The following is an 18,274-nucleotide window of genomic DNA, read 5'->3' on the forward strand; positions in this document are numbered from 1 at the left end:
AAATAAAAGGCACTGAAATGCAGACTTGGATTGAATGGCGCTGGCTGCCTGGAAAACTGTCTTACGAAGGGCTCTGAGGCCCAGTGATTGATTAATGATGTCTGCTGTGGGCACAAGTAGTGCCAGCTCTATTAGCAACCAGCTGCCCTGTGGCTTGCCAAGGCATGCTGTGTAGGGCTCAGCTGGTGCCTAACTTTTATCCAAGACTCAACTGGAGAATGTCCATGGCTGGAACAGCCTGGTCTGTGAATATCATCAGTATTTGTACACAGACAGACAGACAGACAGACACATACACACACCCCAAGCAGGACTAGCTTTGGAAGAGCCCTTTGGTTTGTTAATTAAACCTGCATGAAGCCAGCAGGTGAGTATCCACCAAAGTTGGAGTAACTTAAAACAGAGGTCCCGGATACAGATTTCACCCTTTAACCCCTTAGCAGGTAGAACCAGCCAGTCAGCTTGCAGGTTACAGTACCGATCTCACTCCTATAGTCAGCTAAAGGTGTTCTACTTGGGGCAGTGAGTGGAGAGAGGAGGAGCATTTGAGACTGCTCAGGCCTATCTTTCTATGTTAACAAGGCCTCCTTCAGCCAGAGCCCACGAATTCCCCGGATTCTTAATTATTTCCAAACCCTAGGCCTGTGAAGTCTTAGCCTTGACTCCTTCCCCACTCTGGTGTGATTAAGACAGACACGCGGAGCTGGGCGGTGGTGGCGCACACCTTTAATCCTGGCACTCGGGAGGCAGAGGCAGGTAGATCTCTGTGAGTTCAAGGTCAGCCTGGTCCACAAGAGCTAGTTCCAGGACAGGGAGGCTCCAAAGCTACAGAGAAACCTGTGTCAAAAAACAAAACAAAACAAGACAGAGAGATGGTACAAATGCCACGTTTCTCACTACCGCCTGAACTGGGCATGGGCCATGGTCTTGGGACCCTGGACTGCTCCTAGCATTCTGGTGTGCCATGCACACCTGTGGATGAAATAGGAGCATGGGCAGTTGGTGCTCCGTGTGAGGGAGAGGCCCAGCCTGCCTTACAAAAGACTCTGAGACTCTCATGAGATCTGGTTTCCTTCCAGCTGAGCCCTGATCCCAATTCTATATGGAGACTCACAGGGAGTGTGTCTCAAAGAGGTCCAGGGCCTGTGGGAATGGCTTTCTAAGGCCACATTGACCCAGGGCTGCTACGCAGGACTTCATGGCCTAGGGAACACGAGAAGGGCGGAAACCCAGCCCATGGGTGGCACAAAGCCCCGCTAAGAGGAGTCACCATTGTGTGCTTTCTACATGACATCAGTGATTAGCAGTGATACTCCCTTCTGGGGGCTTAAGGAGCACAGCAGCGGGGATAAACCCACCCAGGGGTGGCATAGGAGTTGAGGTAGTTGTGAAATATGCACAAACGAGGGACTTTGAACAAGGCTGAGAAGCTGGGAACAGATTGCAGGGCTGTGGCGTGTCCAGAGGGGTGGCACTGGGGGCCTTTTCTGCTCAAGTCTGATAAAAGCCAGTTCACAGCCCATAACATCAGGCTTTGTCCAGTGATGTTACAGGCTAGGGGTGAGGGAGCCTGGAGCAGGTGCCCCTGTGCTAGGTGCTGAGGGCTTTCGGGGGGACTAGAGAAAAGGGCAGAAGCAGAATCAAGACTGATTATCTACAGTTCTGTTAGCACCGGGAAAATGCGGTGCGGGGTCATCGCATTTTATCCTTTCCAAAGCCCTATGGGAGCCACCCCACTGTCTCTGAGAGTGGAGGAGAAGAGCAGACTCATTCACCCCAGGTCACATGTGGGCAGGTGTCAGAGGAGGTGTCTCCTTGACTCCAGAGCCTGTATGTTTAGACAGTGTGTGATGGAGCTCCCTCAAGCTCCCTAACTGATTCAGGCTGGCCAGTTACAATTGGAAGGAGACTTAGGTCCCTGCAGACACAGGTGAGAGCCCTCCACACTCAAGCCTTGTGTGTGACGAGGACAGCTGGCTGGTTTTGAGAGCCAGGTTAATGACTTATAATTGCAAACAACAGAATTCACTCTGGTTAAATTAAGCAAAAACATATTTAGTGAAGGACATCAGAGGCTCTCAGGATCTCCAGGCAGACTCGATAAACAGGCATGGGACAAGAGCCAGGAACACATTCAGAGGCATGACCGGGTTGCTCTGCTGTAAGCACCCCATGGCTGCCAGCTGGCAGGAGGCAGCTTTCCTTAGGTGCTTGACAGCCTCGGGAGCTGTTCCCCACCACCGTTCAGGCACAGAGGCCTTTGACACCTGTTTCTAGTAAATGGCGTCCCTCAGCCCACTTGCCGAAGGTGCTTCCTTCCCCATCAATGTCCAACACAACAGAGTCTAATAGGCAGCTCTCAAGTAAAATGCCTGTGACCCAGCAGCAAGGGAAGCCAGGAGGACAAGCCAGAGGCAGGCCTGTGCCACAGGAAAAGTGCCAACATAGGAGGAGTGGGAATCGTGTGGGCCTGCAACATGATACCCGCCTGGGCCTCAGTTGGCTTGGGGATGAAATGAGGCTGGTTACCATGGTAGCCTCTCTCACCGGCACTGAACGTGAAGCTCTTGAGGCCCGGTGCTCTGACTCCATAGGGATCCTGCTTGCATGTAGATGAAGACACGTGGCTCAGCTGACCACAGCCTTGCAAATAGCTCTGGTCTGCTCCCACGCTCCCATCATATGGGCCCTGCCACAGAAAGACCCAGTCTGATGACTTCTTGGGTTTGGGGTGAAAGAAGCCAGGAATGTGGGGGCCTGGCCTGTGTTTCCTCAAGCTGGGTGAGCCCCTGAAGACATATATCACAACTCACTCTTCCCACTCAGACCAGCTTTGCACAGGCTCCCCGGTACCCCAAGCTGGCCTGGCTGAAGCCTCCTTTACCAAAACAGCCAGAGTGAGGGCTGACAGCTACCCTCAGCACCTCATCTCATGGGTTCCCCCATCCTGTGGGATCCCCCAGGCTGGCGAAGGGGCAGCAGAGGCAAGCAGAGCTGGCAGGGTTGGCAGCGGAAAAGCAGGCCATGGTCAATTAGGATTAGAATAGGGGCGCCTGTGGCCGCTGTAAAGGGATTAGGGAGGGAACCAGCCCTGAGACAGCCGGGAATGGCTGTGTCAAGAGGTAAATTGATGATAATGTGAATTAGGGGGGAAAAATGACAGAAGGAAGGACAAGTTTATTCCTAGATGGCGGTCTAATGGGTGCCAGAAAGACAGACTGCTTTGTGAGGTGATGTTTTCATTTTCTGTGGTAAATCAAACCCTCAGCCGAGGCTGCCACCCAGGCTGGCTAAGCCCTGAGAGGCGAACAGAGCTGTGAGAGAGACCTGGAAACCTCACCACAGGGCTGCCAGAGAGGGCTTCTTTCCTTCTACTTCCTGCCCCTTGTAGACCCTTTGTGGATATAGCCCCCATGATTTTCATATCCTCCTGCAATCTCCAGACCTGCAGGGAATGAACCCCACCCCCACCTTGTTGCTGTCCCATCCCACAGAGGAAAGAGTCAGGTCTGGAATAGGGACGTGACCTTGGAGGCAGCAGGAGGATGCCTTTGGGGGATTCCCGGGTGTGCGAGGCTTGCCTGGGCCTCAGCCCAGCCAGGAGAGGCCACCACACTCTCACTGCCTGAGGCTACCCTGTCTTCCTGAGTCAGGGGCAAGAGTGGATCAGCCTGTGAGGTGGAGCATGGAAGGAAGTCAGGATGCTTGAGTCCTCTAACTCTATTGCATGCTAGCCGTACGTGGTTCGACAAGTGTCCTCACCCATAAAACCATCATAGTTCCTACCGGATAAGAGTTAACGGGTGTAAGTCCTTAGAAGGTGGCATTTCCACAGCATCATCACACCCTCATTTCAGGGTGCCCTCACATTTGCCCCCCTGTGACCCCTTTTTAAAGAGGAACACAACTGAGGCTCAGGGGAGCAAAGTCACCTGGTCATGGCCTTCCACAAAGACACGGTTGGGCCTGTGAAGAAAACCACACAGCTTCACTCCCAGTTAGGGTGTCCGGGAGAATGGTCAGGCTCCACGCCCAGTAGTGGGGAGACCCAGTCAGGGTTGGTTGGATTTGAATGAGACTCCAGAACAATTCCAAGCCCGTTCTTCTGGGAATTCAGCCCATTAGGCCCACCCCAATAAGACCGGCTGATAGGACCCCAACTTCTATCAGCTGCAAAGAGTCAGTCGCTCTGCTGTTTACCTGGAGCTGTGTTATGGTGGATGAAGCCCTCACCAAGGATACATATCTTTGGTTCAAGCCCAGGATTCAGCACTGAGGTGTGATATGAGTGGGTTTTTATATTGCTGAACATCTGTCTCCTTGATGTGAAAGATTTGAAGCTTTGTGGTTCTGAGAATCCAGCCAGATCCCTGGATCCTCAGCTACCCAGGTCCCTGGATCCTCAGCTCCCCAGGTCCCTGGATCCTCAGCTCCCCAGGTCCTTGGAGAAGAATTTTGGTACAGACAGGAAGAGGCCTCACCCCACATACACTGCTGCAGCTGCTCCATGTCCACGCCCATGTCCACGTCCAGGTCCACGCCCATGTCCACGTTCACGCCCATGTCCAAGTCCACACGCATGCCTGAGCCCAGGCCAATCCCACTTCTGTCAGTAGTCACCAGAGTTTGTCTGAAAGCCTAGCTCCCCAGGGCACAAACTCCTTTCTAAATTCTTTTCCCGGAGGCGGGGTCTCAGCATAGGCTGGCCTCCACCTCTGGGCAGTCTCCTTGCCTCGGGCTCCTAAGCCCTGGTTGGCACATGCAAGCCAGCATGTGTGGGTCAGTTTCCCCTTAGCTCTGAGTGTCCGGCCATGTTGAATAAGTGGCTCTCCGCTGTTGCCCCTCCCTGCCACCACTAAGGTCAGGAAGGGAGCGAACTAGCAATGATTGCACAGGGTGGCCATGGGGTTTCTCCACTCCTGCTTGCTCGCTCGGGACCATTGTGCCTTCATACCAGAATCCTCCCTGAGCAGGGCTGGGAACTTGGGGCAAATGCTAAGAAGGCCAGAGTCTAGTCCTTGCCTATTCAGTATTCTCTGCCCTAAGATAGAGGAAACACACCAAAGAGAGAGGTGACCACAGCGTGTGACTCAACCTGGGGAGGAAAGTGAGCTCATGGGAGAGTCTCCCCAGAGGAGAGGGCAGGGCCGAGGACTTGAAGGAGACATAGACAGAAGAGAGGGTGGGAGTATAGGGCCGGGAACCACAGGCAGGGGTCCTGCGTCTGCTAGAATGGGGTCACTGGCCCTGCCCCTACAGTTGAATGAGATGACCCATGTAGATGATAGCGTCAGGCACAGACTTTGGGTATGGTATGGAACATGGCTGGGAATAATGGGAAGTGTGGCCAGTAAGTCCAAAGAGGTTGGCCAAGGCTTGTCAATCAAACAAAAACCTGAACCCTTTTACTCTTATAGGTAAGGTCTCAAAGATATTTTTATCCAAGTCCAGACACTAAATATTTTAGACTTTATGGTCCATAGGGACAGCTACCCAGTTCTTCCCAATGTCTTGGAAGGAGCCAGAAGCCACACAAAAGGAAGGAAAGACCACGTGCCACGGCCAGGACAGAAACCAGGGGCTTCCGTCTACATGCAGTTCTGGGCAGCCCTGATCAGACTGGCAGTTTAGGGAAAAGATTAGGACAAAGGTCTTAGGGAAGCGGACAGTGGCCTGAGCGGATGAGAGGACAAACAGGGACAGAGGTGGGGAGACTGGTGGGAAGGGGAACCCCAGGCCTGACCTCTGTGCCCTCTCGTCTCTTTCAGGATCCCCATACTATTACAGCGCCGCAGCCCGAGGAGCTGCACCACCTGCTGCAGCCACCGCCTACGACCGCCACTGACCCTCAGAGCCATGTGCACCAACTCTCACCATGCATATCATTGAGGTAGACAGCTTCCTGATTCCCAAGACAGACAGAGGGACCCGACAAGTCCGTCTCCCACCCCATCCCACACACACTTGGAGCACCCTCCCTCCATTTTCTCCTGCCCCGGATCCAGGTAGGGCTGTTGGACTTCTGGGTTCTCATCCATTTCAAGAGTCAATCTTGACGAGCTTCTCCCAGGGGTGACAGGCTTCTCTGCTGTTCTGAAAACCATTGCGGCCAAGCCCAGCCTGCCAGTCCTCCTGACCGTCTGCCCGTCTTGGAAAGGCCAGCTGGCTTCACAGCACCCATGTAAATACCTTCTTGCTTCTCTGTGGACCTGAGGGTCTAACAGAGCAGATTACCCACAATGCATCCCAGGATATCTTCCAGCTCTGCACAGAACACCCCCCTCTGCCCTGGGGCCCTGTCAGTGCTCCAACTCAAAGCTGTCTTTGAAACTGACAGCAGCCACCTGGAGGATGCCTGGCCTCGAGCTCACTCCACTTCTCTGATATCTACAAGGCTCACTGGTGGTCATGACGTAAGCTTCCCTTGAGGCTCTGCCCAAGAGAAATACACCTCAAGGAGACGCCCTGGCCTCTTACCTTCATTTCCACTGAGTCACCACAGCGTCAATAGTCCTTTTCTTAGTCCAAGGACTCCAAGAGAACTGTCTGGAACAGCTGCTCTCCTAAAGTAAGAGGTCGTCCAAGCGTGGATGGCATTGTGACTCTGGATGGCTCTCTGGATCAAAAGATCATTGGACCCAGACCAGGGACAAGCCTGAGGCTTTCCTGGTCCTTCTGGCCCCTGGAACCAAACTGAACGTGTTTTCCAAGGCATGCCCAAGTTCAAGTCACTGTGGACATCAGCCATGGCGTTCACAGCTGTCCTTTGGGACCCCAACAACTGGATTCTGGGCAAGCCTGTCCCAGCCACAGGGACAGTGGCTAACAGAAAGGACTGATGTCTGCACTGAGGACCAGCACATTCTGTGGGCATCAGCCAGGACCTGGGCTTCCTTGCAAGCAGCTCTGCCACCCTTGGGAAGCACAAAGTGTGGCTGGGCACGGAGGTGGTGGGGATCTGGCAGGTCAGCCTGTCCGTAAAAGGTGTCAAGACGGAACTCGCTGTGGGAAAGGTGGAGGAATATGTGGGAGACAGAGGAAGGGGCTGGGGAGGGCCGGGACAAGCAATGAGGAACCAGCCGGGGGTGTGTAATTTGAGGGTGGGCTTGAGTCTGGAGTTCCCAGTGACACAATTCATTCATCTGGGACCTCTGTTCTTCACACGGTCCCTCTTGCAGAGAAGAACCCCTGTCTCAACTGAGGACAGCAAGCAGTCATTTCCCTGACAGTGTCCCTAGAGTCTGCTGTCTAGTGGAACCTCAGACCTTTTACCTCTCTGAGCTTCTGCTGGGCTGACAGCTGGCCGATCTCACTATTTTTCCTTCTCTCCCTTCCTCTCTTCCTCCCAGGGAGCTGAGGCAATGGCAGTGTCACCTGGGTCAGGCCCTCACTTTTGAGCAAGCATATGGGATCTTGCTAATGATCCAATCAAGTGTGAAACAAGAATGGGAACCACAGAGTCTCAGTTCTGAGAGGAAACTGGGGCCCAGTTTAGGGAAGCCCAGGATCAGACAGGGAGACCAAACAGAACCCCATCCCCTGCAACCCCGCATTGTTTTGTGCCTCAATACCTCCCACAGGGTAGTAAGACAAAAGAAGAAATTGAGGCTCAGTAAAGTGGAGTCCCAGCAGAGGCAGGCTGGGACCTGGGCCCCTTCTGACACATGGTGGTGGCTGTCACTTCCATCTACCTGGAAGAGAAGGTGGCAGTGAAGATGGCAGGGGGTACCATTGTCCCAGTACTCCAGACCAGGCTTCCGGACTGGAAGAACTGCCAAGGATCCCTGTCCCCAAGTTAGAGGCAAGGCACGTGAGCTTGGAGCAGGCTTAGCACCTGAGGAACTTGCTAGCAGAGAAAAGTAGCTGGGGCCTCAGCCCACCCCCAGGAGACGAGCGACCTGCATTCAGCCTTCCTTTGTCAGCTAAGGTAGGAGGAGGCTCTGTCCTCACTCCTTCTCTGTCCCTGCTACTGCTCTGTTATAGTGATGCTCACCCTGTGCTCCTCCCAGTTCCAAACTGCTGGAGGGCACAACCTCCCCGTACCGCCTTCAGTGCACCACCTCCCTTCCTCAGCAAGCCCACCCCGCCCCACGGTGGCTCCCTCCCCGCCACCTGATCTTGCCCACACAAGGAACTCCATCTGTATGTCTCTTCTCTCCGAGGAAAGCACTCGAGGTGCTGCTGGACCTCAGACTGGAGTCTGTATTTATTAGACAACCCCGTGGTTCCTGGGAGAGAAGCCAGGCAGAAGCACAAGGGCACAGAGGTACATGACTGCTCACGCACACATTGCTCTCGCCAGCTCCATTGTGGGTGTCTTCACGTTTACATACCTGCTCTCTCCAGCTAGCACACCCTCACACTGCAGATGCACAAGCCAGAGAACTCAACACAGAGTCTGGGGTTTCACCAGCACCGTGGCAGAAGGCGGGGCTATTCCTCCAAGGACCTTCAGTCCTGTTTGAACTTTGTGAAAAATGACATTTTCACACCACTTGTCTAGCTCCAGCCGGAGAACTTGTGATGCTATAACAAACCCACTGTCCCCTTGCTAAGTCACCAGCTTAGAGACTGTCTTCATAAACGACATTGCACAGTGCTTTGTAGTGCTCCACTACCCCACGAGGCCAAGATCCTGACACTCGAGGCTCACTGTGAAGATAAGGATGAAGTGAATCCTCTGGTCTTGGAGCCACATTCTTTGCCCACAGAGTTGAGATCCCATCACGAAGTGTATGGCTTGAAGACTCCCACCCCTGAGGCCTCCAGAAATCCCCAGACCTACAACACGGAAAGAAAGAACAGAGCCCAAAAGTTGGTCTAGTAAAAGGAAGGGTCTGGGGACTGGTGGCCTTGAGGGTCCCATCAACACTGACACTTTCAGTCTTTACCTAAACTCCCACAAACACCTCTGAGCTTTCCCATGAAGCCTTTCCTTGCTGTACCCTGAGGCTCCAAGGACAATGTGTCCAAGCCTGTGCCACAGTCCCTGGCAGGTCTAAATATGAATGTCCCATGAGCCATCCCTTCTTTCTCTTTTCTCTGCCCTTTCTACTTTGGAACAAACTGTGACAACATACAAGGATGCCTGGTTTAGAACCTGGCCTCTCTAGATTGCAATACTTGAGGCCGGTCAGGTGGTTCGAAACCACCCTCTGGGCAGGGAACAAAGCAGCAGGGTATGGTACATCCCCAGGTGTCTAGAGCATGATTGGCCCGTGGGTTGGCATCTCAATAGTGAAAACTTTAAAAACACTCTATTGGCCAAAAGAAAAAGATGCCTATGGGCTGAATCGGGCCAGTCAGTCACCAACTTGTGAACCAGTCTTGTGGAAAGCCCTTCTGTTCTCTCCTTGTTTTTTCAAGAACACTTGGGGAAGATGGGAGGGAGAAACAGTTTCTAGAACTTTGGAAGCAGCGGTGGGTTTGAGGGAGCTTCTGGTTTTCTATGTGTAGAGCCCCAGATGTGGCCACAGGGCGTTGAGGAGTGAAAATCCTCTTACGAGCAGTCAAACTTCAGAGTGACTGACATGTCTTTGGCAGCCTTAGCTCCATCCACCCCTTTGTAGGTGACATTTCAGCTAGAATTTAACAACAAGCCATGGGTAGCAAATCTTAAAAACAAACCGAGCACTTCCAAGCATACACTAGGAACAAGTGGCATTGGAATCGTGGTCACCCTGGAGACCCCTGCACAGGCCAGGCCAGGCTAGAGCAGGTTGACCCCATAAGTCTCGGAGTTAGACCAGCTCCCTGGTGACCGTGGCCTTGTCACCCATCTGGAGTCTGCCTGTGATAGTTTCCAGGCACATAGTGGTGCACCTGGGTAAATTTATTCCTTTATCGCTTTAACCTCCAAGAGGTCCAAGGCATGTGCATTTCTTAAAAGGAAACAAAACACATGATTGCAGACTTGGACAGTCAGGCCACGACATCTTGCCTTCCATCTGCCCTACCTCCCAGTGGCCCCTTCAGCTCCTTGGCCCTTGTTGTCCCTGGACCTCAAGATTCCCTTTTGCATATTCATGAGGGAGCCACAGAGTTGATCCACACTTTCTTGCTGTCAGCTAAAGGCTGTTCCTGCAGTGGCAGCCGGGTCCCCAAGGGCCAGCTGCAGAACACTTAGTGAGTCCCTTGCACAGGTGCTGTTTGGATACAGATGCAGCGAAGGTAGAGTGAGCTGCACGCTGGGAGCAGCAGGCATCCATCTTTCTTTTTGTCTTTGGTACTGAGGCCCAGTTCCTGGCCCCTTCTAGGACCAATGGGGTACTCATATCTGATCACTGCCATTCATGGGTGTCACCTCCAGATGAGGTTGAACGCAGCCACCCTTTAGTACCTCTAGATTCTTCTGCCTACACCTTAGTCTCCTGAGTAGCAAGCACCAAGTTCCTGTCCTCATTGTGGGCATGGCATGGCATACTGGTGAGCTCTCGGTTGGGACCAGGCTCAGCCTGGACAGCTTTGGTTAGAGGGCAGAGAGGGGAGCAAGGGAAACTAGCAAAAGGTTAGAGACTTAGCAGTTGTGTGTCTCTCGCTGTCTCTAAGTCCTGACTTCAGGAGATCAGCCTGTAGTCTCACTTGCCCCGACCTGGTTCACTCGCTTGCTAAATTGCACATGGGGGTGTAGTCCCCCAAACCACCATGCAGATGGCACATCCTTCGTCCTCTCATCTTGAGAACATGTAACGATGGGTTTTTGATTGACAAGGGCGCATTTCACTTAGAGTGGAACAGAAAGGAAACTATTTAATGACCCCCCTTGTTTTCAAGCATGAGACATTTTAACGAAACTATTTCATTGGATTTGAGAGAATGGAGAGTTGGACATTCCAACCGATCAATAGCCAATTAATTGCTAAAAATTAAAAAGAAAATAAATCCCAAATCTATTTTAAACATCATGCAAAACTCAGAGCCTCGTAGTCAGGCCTTCTTCTCCATGCCGTGTGCTCAAGTGCATGGACACAGGGGAGTTTACACACATATACACGTACAAGCACACACACACATACATGTACAAGTCTCAATACACAGTCACTCACACACACAAGTCACTCACACAGTCACACACACAAACTCACACAGTCATACGCACATACACACAGACCTTTCTCTAGCACACACACACACACACACACACACACACACACACCCTCTCTCTAATACTAGGACATGAAACTCAGAAGAGCTGCTGTGTCTCCCGATGCCAGTTCTTGCTGGCTCTGCTTGCCTTTGGTCACAGAAGGTGAGTGGACCCAGCAGCAGCCTGTCCTTGGGGCTCAGAGAGGGACAGAGCTGCCCCAGGCCCAAGCCACCAGCACAATGTAGGTAATGGGCATGAGGACCTGTTGTGGCCAGCATGCTACTTCTCTGCCTGGTTACAGGGCCGCCCCCACACTCCTGCTGGACGATGTTGCCCTGGTTTGCCACCCTCTAGTGGCCTCCGGACATTGAGTATTTGTGGGGATGTAAATGACATTCCGATAGAACTCTGCCAGGAAGACAAGTGAGTTTTGCTTCTCATTCTTTAAGATGGTTAACACTGTCCTAGGGACTGGCCCAGCATCAAAGAAATGCATATCTGCTGTATCCGCCAAAGTTTGTGATGCCTGCATAGACGCTTGTTAAAAAAACATACAAAAAAAAAACAAAAAAATAAATACAACCACACAATTGAATTGCCTTTGAAAGTGGGAGACGATCTATCTCCAACAGATTGAGAAACAAAAAGCTTCTTAAAAGTGTGTATGTTTTATATTCTTTTTTTCTAGTAGAACTGACTTGAAATATTGGTGGTTTTTTTTCTTAGTGATGTGTGTTGCTTTTGTGTGTGATAATATTTGAATGTAATTACAGCAGTGCCAATTTGCCAAAGATGTTGGACATATTTTTCTTTTGTTGGGGGAAGGGCGGGGCTTCGGGTGGGACTTGGGAGGACACTGGGATGGTATACTGGTTTAATTTTTTTTAAACTTTTTTTTCTCGTCAAACCTGGGATTTGTGGTTTTATTTTAAGTTAAATGGTTGACTGCAACACCTTTATTTTAAATTAGCTGGAGAAACATGCAATAAGGTTGGCGTAGTCTCAATATCTGTGTCTTTTCATAAGTGACTGTTTCTTGTGAAGAATTGATTTTATGTAACCTTTATGTGAGATAATTATTTGTAAATATTTGCCATAATTTTATTGGTTCCTAAAATAAAAGTAATTTTTTAAGTTGAGAAAAAGGATTTGATTGTATTTGTTTTTACTAATCCGTACACGGTCTTTGCCAACCTTGAGGAAGGCCCCTGGCATGGTCAGCAGCTTCATGGCTCTTGGTTAAACCGGGGTCAGAAACAAATTTCGACACCCAGTATATAGGACCGTACATGTGACAGAAGGGGCAGACTGTGCAATGAAGGGTGATAGCCCCTGCCGCACACACTCACATACACTCAAACTTACACTCATACACACACTCTCTCTTGCACAACACACTCACATTCTCTCACAACACTTACATAACACGCATTCTCACACACTCATAGCACACTCACACATACTGATATACACTATATATACATATATCACTTACATACACTCATACTCGCACATACACACTCACATACACTGTCACACACACACCCTTACACACTCTTTACACTCACACACATTCTCACACTCAAACACTCTGACACACGCTCACATACACTCTCGCACACAGACACTCACACATTCTCACACATTCACACTCAGACACTGACACACGCTCACATCCACTCTCGCACACACTCAGACACTGACACACACTCACATACATTCTTTCACACACTCACAGCCCATACTCACACACACTCACTGTGTCACTCGTTGGCATGGAAGCCTTCGCTAAGCTCACTAACCTCTGCTTCTTCAACGCAGAGAAAACCGGGTCTACCCACATCGTCTGCTCCATTTGTTCATCAACAACTGACTGAGCATCCCCTCTACCCCAGAGCGAACAAGAACCCCGCTCACATCACACTCATAACTTAGTAGCTTGGAGCATGGAGTAAACACAGCTGAATTACTAAGTGAGGGGCATACGCCTGCACCTATGCTTTTGACCTTAACCCAGGCCGAGTCTCCTCAAACCTGAAGTGCCTGGGGCTGACAGCTCAGAAGCCTCTCACACCAGAATACCTCATCCCTAGTCTCCAAAGCACAGCTCTATCTGGCCTGAGCTTGGTGCCCAGACTCCTCAGTCCTGGGAGGGAAACCCTGTCTCTAAGCCATTAGAACTGAGCAGCTGGGCTGCACAGGAACCAGGGGTAGCTTTTTTTTTTCCATTAGGGGGCAGGGCAGCTGTAGACCCCAGTCATGCCCCTGCCGGGCTTTGTCAGTCTGCAAGGGCAGGCGGGGACCGCTGTGCCCCTTGGCACAGTGTGTGTAACTCAGTAATTGCCAGAGATGGAGTGGGCGAGTGACCATGTGGGGGCCATGGACTGCGACTCATTCATATTTAATAAAGCTGCCTGCGTGGCCTCCATTCATTTCTGCAATGGATGGTGACGATGAAGATGATTCCTCCAGGAGGGAAAAGGGGGATGAGCGTGCAAGAGCCCAGCTCTTCTTCCTTCCCAACCTCGGGCTCAGAGCACCAACTTGAGAGAGAAGCGCTTGTGTTTGGGGGTAGGTATCACAGAGAGGGAGCCACCAAGGCTCCTGCTTCTGCTTCCCTGGGGACGGAACCCTTGCACCTGCTGTGTGTCTATGATAGCCAGGGCAGGTGTAGCCCCACATGACAGCTGAGTGGAGGAGAGGGACAAAGCCCCCAGGAGATGAGGGTGATTGTAATTGAATTGGAAATGTTTCCCACAAGTTGCTGTTCGGAAGTTTTGTCCCCCGGTGATGCATATTTTTGCATGGTTCTGGTGTTTTCATGGAGGAAAGGGGTGGGTCTCTGGTAGCCTGTTATTACTGCCTTTTCCCTGTCCCTTTCTCTGCACATCCTGGGCCAGCATGTGAACTCACTGGTTCTGCCTCATGATCCCGCCACCATGGTGTGCTGCCCAAGCGCAGGGGACCAAACTAATAGGTGCTGACCCCTCTGAAACGGAAATCCAAAGTAAATCCTTCTTCTCATGTCACAGCAAAAGAAAAGTAATAAATCTAGGGGCATAAGTGCCAGCCAGCCTGAAATTCTCTCCACTTGGCATCAACCACAGAGCAGGAGGAGGGATGCTGGGGTCTGAAGAGCAAGGCGACACCTCAGGTCCATTCATTTCTCAGATTCCCTCCACACTAGACCCTGGTAGGGGCTGCATACAGGGAAATGACTGCTTACCCCTGTGCACTGGGGTCCTACCCTCTGAGGCTCTGTATGTCAGACTCATAGCTAACCTGACTGTGGTCCCAAAAAGATGGTTACCTGGGCCCATGTCATTTCCTAGCAGGTCAGGCTGCCTAAGCAGTAGGGAGGTGGCAGGTGTAGGAAGGCCCTGAAGCCCCTCCTCAGCGGGCTGCAGAGACAGGGAGAAACGAGCATATCTGTCACATGGCTATGTGGGGGGAGGGGAACCTCAGGCCTGCTTGCCAGAGCTGACTTTAGGAGAGGTTCTTGGCCTGCCATGACCAGGAAGTGGAGTGGTTGGTACGCTGGTACCCAGAAGCCTCCTTACAGCAGACATAGCCATCGTGGTTTAGACTGCTAGAGACATTAACACCCCAACTGATCGGATTTGGTTTCGGTTTGCTTATTGTTACGTCCTGATTCTTTTTCTTCCAGGAGTAAGCCTTGTACACGATCTTTATATAATTTTTTGAAATCAACAAAGCTGTTCTTGGCTTGTTCTCCCCTGATGCTAGGAGGATTCAAGCCCTGCTTCAGGCCAACCCTGAGGGCGTTTAGTAAAGAGAGTTCCTTCTGTATTTGTTTTCAAGGCTGAGTAACTTCAGCACTACACACAGGGTGACTGGCTGACTTGTTTTCCTTCAGTCTGGGGCCAAGATCAAGGTGCGTGTGTGCAGATGCACAGAGACAGGATCCCTCTGAGGTCTCTGCCAGCAGGATGATGAGAATCTGGGGAACTGTCCACAACCCCACCCAAGACTACAGAGACTCAAGTCCAGCCTGGGCTGGCTCGTCACACGCCAGCTGTCCTTGGCATGTCTCATACTGTGTCTACCCACTAGACTGTGCTTTCTGTGCTGGAGACTTCTGCCCCACCACCACCTCCACTTCTTAGCTCTCCAGTACGGCCTCCAGAAAGATCTTTCCTCACACCTGCATTTAATCCAGCATCTGCCGGACTAAGTAAAGGGGTTACTTTACAATTTTTTATAAAATTAGTAGGGTTATAGGTACTGGGTAAAACATGACTTTGTAGCTCAAAAAGAGATAGAAAAGTCTCAAAAGAAAGGAGTAATGTATTTGAAATATAAATACTATATAATACAGATAAGATTTTATATGTGATTAAATTTTTTTAGCAAAATGCAAAGGCAAATAGATCAGTGGTTGGTTAACTAAATCTAAGAAATATGAAAAGATACACTGCCCTTAATATACAAAAATTTTATATGTGAAATATGAGGATAGTCTCCTCCTCAACAGAAAAATGGGTCGAAGACACACACGGCTCATTCACAAAAGGACACAAACCGCTTCTCAGTTCAAGCTCAGCCTGTGATTCAAGGCATAGTTCAAGTTTGCAGGGTTATTTATTGTTTTGTTTTGTTGTTTAAAATGGGATTTCACTTTAGCCCAGGCTGACCTTGAACTCGTGATGGTCCTCCTGCCTCAGCCTCCCAGGCATTACAGGTGAGCCACCTCACCCAGCACAGACACTGTTTGCAAAAGGACAGAGGTCCTGTCAGTGCTGGAGACGGTACAGAGAAATGTCCACCAGGCTGCCCCTGAGCTGTCTGAGAGGGTGAGACTAAAGCAGAGCTCCCATTTCTAGGCCTGACGCTGGTCCCTCAGTCGCGGGAAAGTGGGCAGGTTCGGAGGAAGATCAGCGGTGTTGTCTGGAAGGGCACGTGGCAGTGGAGGTTCCCCCGTCATCCACAAACATGTGTAAATATCGCAACAGCGCTAATGTAACCAAGAAAATCACTTCCTGTTGTTTCCCCTTCAGTGATATTTTCTGCTTGGCTGAGCTTGCTTAGCGCACTGGAAAGGCCAACTCATCAGTTCTTGTTGCTAATCAAGAGCAGTAATTGTCCGAGTGCACAGCCTCCCGACTTGGACTCTGCTGAATAGGATAACAAGTTCCGAAAAACGCTAAGTAGTGGTTTCTAAAAACCGGCCTCTTTTAATAAGGAAGGCCCCCGAAGAGCGTTTGTAAAGAAAGCCTTTCTGTGAAGTGGAATGAAAACATTGTGCGTATTTTACAGAGCATGGCAAGTACGCCGGAAACTTCCAGAAATTCTTACACCACGGACTCCGTAGATGCACTCTCGTTTTCCCCCTCACTGGGAAACGTGCGGATTGGTCAAGGCGATGCCAGCCTATAGAATGAAATAAGCGTAGCGCATAACGTCAATGACAAACCCAATAGAAATCTGTTCGGGGTTCACATCGCTGGCACTCACAGAAGGCAGGCAGCCTTCCACAAGGTGACCCGAGGATCCAGGCTTCTTTCTTCTTTTTGGCTCTGCCGTTTTCAAGTTCGCCGTATTTGAAAGCATTATGCCTGCAAAAAAGGAAAGCACCTGGAGACCATGCCATGAAATGTTTCCATCAGCAGGGCGGAAATGATATGCATTCAGAGTCTTTTAGCCAGAGCCTAGTCCTGTGGCCACAGACCATTGCAAAGGAGACGGAGAAGCAGCCTAGCGTGTGATGAGGAAGACCGAGAAAGCAGGTTTGGGGAAGGACTAACTGCGTCAGCCTAACACCCACGAATGCTGAGAATTGTTACCTTGGCTTTTCTCAGAATGGCCTAAACACGCCCTGCCTTGCTTCAGACCTCAGCTCTGCCCTGCCCTCAGGTAAACCCCAGCTGACACCTTAGAGACTAGCATACTTCTGTCCTGGAAGGGTGGAAGGCCGTTCATGGTAGGTCCTCCGCAAACCTGCTTGGGGACCCTCTCTGATCTGCTGCCCCCCTTCTAAATACAGCTCTGGGTTATAAACAAGAAGGCCTGTTAGCATTTACTAAGTGCTAACTATTTACCAGCCACTAACACTTAGCGGAGTTTTTCCTGTTGCTCCAGAATTACGTAACCAAGGCCAAGTGTTGAAGTCATTTCCTACAGTGCTGATGTACTGCAGAGACTAGGCCTGACTCTCTAACCGCCTCCACTCACCATCCATGACCACCACCATTGACAAATGCAAGAGGCTTGAGACAGAAGGCGTGGACAGCAAGGGGAACAAGCAAGTTCATCAGAGAGGCCACACACTCCCTCCCTGTGAGGACGGCTAATTCCTCCTCAAGCCAAGCAGCAACAGCTGAGAGAACCCCTCGCGAGACTGGAACTTCAGCTACCTGTTTGAGCATCTTCTCCATCAGCCAAGATTTTGGCCTGCCCTTCTGTTTACTGGAGCAAGCCTTACAGACCAGACTGTGATAACACACACCCCTTTCATCCCAGTAGCCACACTAGTTTGCCATAGAAACCAGGCAGTGCATGTCTTTAATCGCAGGGGTGCACGCCTTTAATCCCAGCCCTAGAGAGGAATATAAAATGAGAGGAGACAGCTCACACACATAATCTCATTCTGAGATTCCTGGAGGCAGGATCATCATTTCAGACTGAGGTAGAGCTAAGAGCCAGTGGCTAACTGTTTTGTTTTTCTGACCTTTAGGTTGAACCCCAATTTCTGTCTCTGGGTTTTTATTAATCATGCTGAAACCCCTTCTGTTGAGCATGGAGGCAAATACTTGGAGTGTTCAGTAGTTCAGGGACAGTGTCTGCAAGGTCCTTGGGATGCAGGACTGTGTGAAACAGGTGGGAGTCAGCACTGTCACCAGACAGCAAGAATGGGCCACTCCTGCTAAGCATGCTCACTGAGCCCTGTAAGGACTTTCTGTATTCCCCCCAGATGGGAAGAAGGTGCGTGCCTGGGCACTGAGCACCAAGCAGGAGCTGGATGGCCACTCGGCAACACTGACTGGCCCATTTGGTACACCTGGGCAAGGCCTTTAAAGGCATAAAATGCGATTTCATTTGTTTCTCTCTCTTGTCTCTTGTGCTTTAAAAAAAAGGTGAGCAAAATGGCTCAGTGGGTAAAGGCCCTTGCCACCAAGTCTGATGATTTGAGTTCAGATCCCTTGGTGGAAGAAGAGGACAGCTTCCCTC

At 50.8% G+C, this 18,274-nt stretch overlaps 1 protein-coding gene across 3 annotated transcripts in view; it reads left to right on the forward strand.

Annotated features, from left to right (window-relative positions):
- Positions 1–12,033, forward strand: part of Pax5 (paired box 5) — a 177,690-nt gene extending 165,657 nt beyond the window's left edge. For all 3 annotated transcript variants that reach the window (XM_075967315.1, XM_075967317.1, XM_075967316.1), the window contains one exon: positions 5,769–12,033. In XM_075967315.1, coding sequence (XP_075823430.1) covers positions 5,769–5,845 — 77 coding nt within the window. In that variant the 3' untranslated portion in view covers positions 5,846–12,033. The remainder of the gene's footprint in view (positions 1–5,768) is intronic.
- The last annotated feature ends 6,241 nt before the right edge of the window (positions 12,034–18,274 follow it).

Source organism: Microtus pennsylvanicus, chromosome 3, assembly GCF_037038515.1.
Source record: "Microtus pennsylvanicus isolate mMicPen1 chromosome 3, mMicPen1.hap1, whole genome shotgun sequence".
NCBI classification, from domain to species: domain Eukaryota; kingdom Metazoa; phylum Chordata; class Mammalia; order Rodentia; family Cricetidae; genus Microtus; species Microtus pennsylvanicus.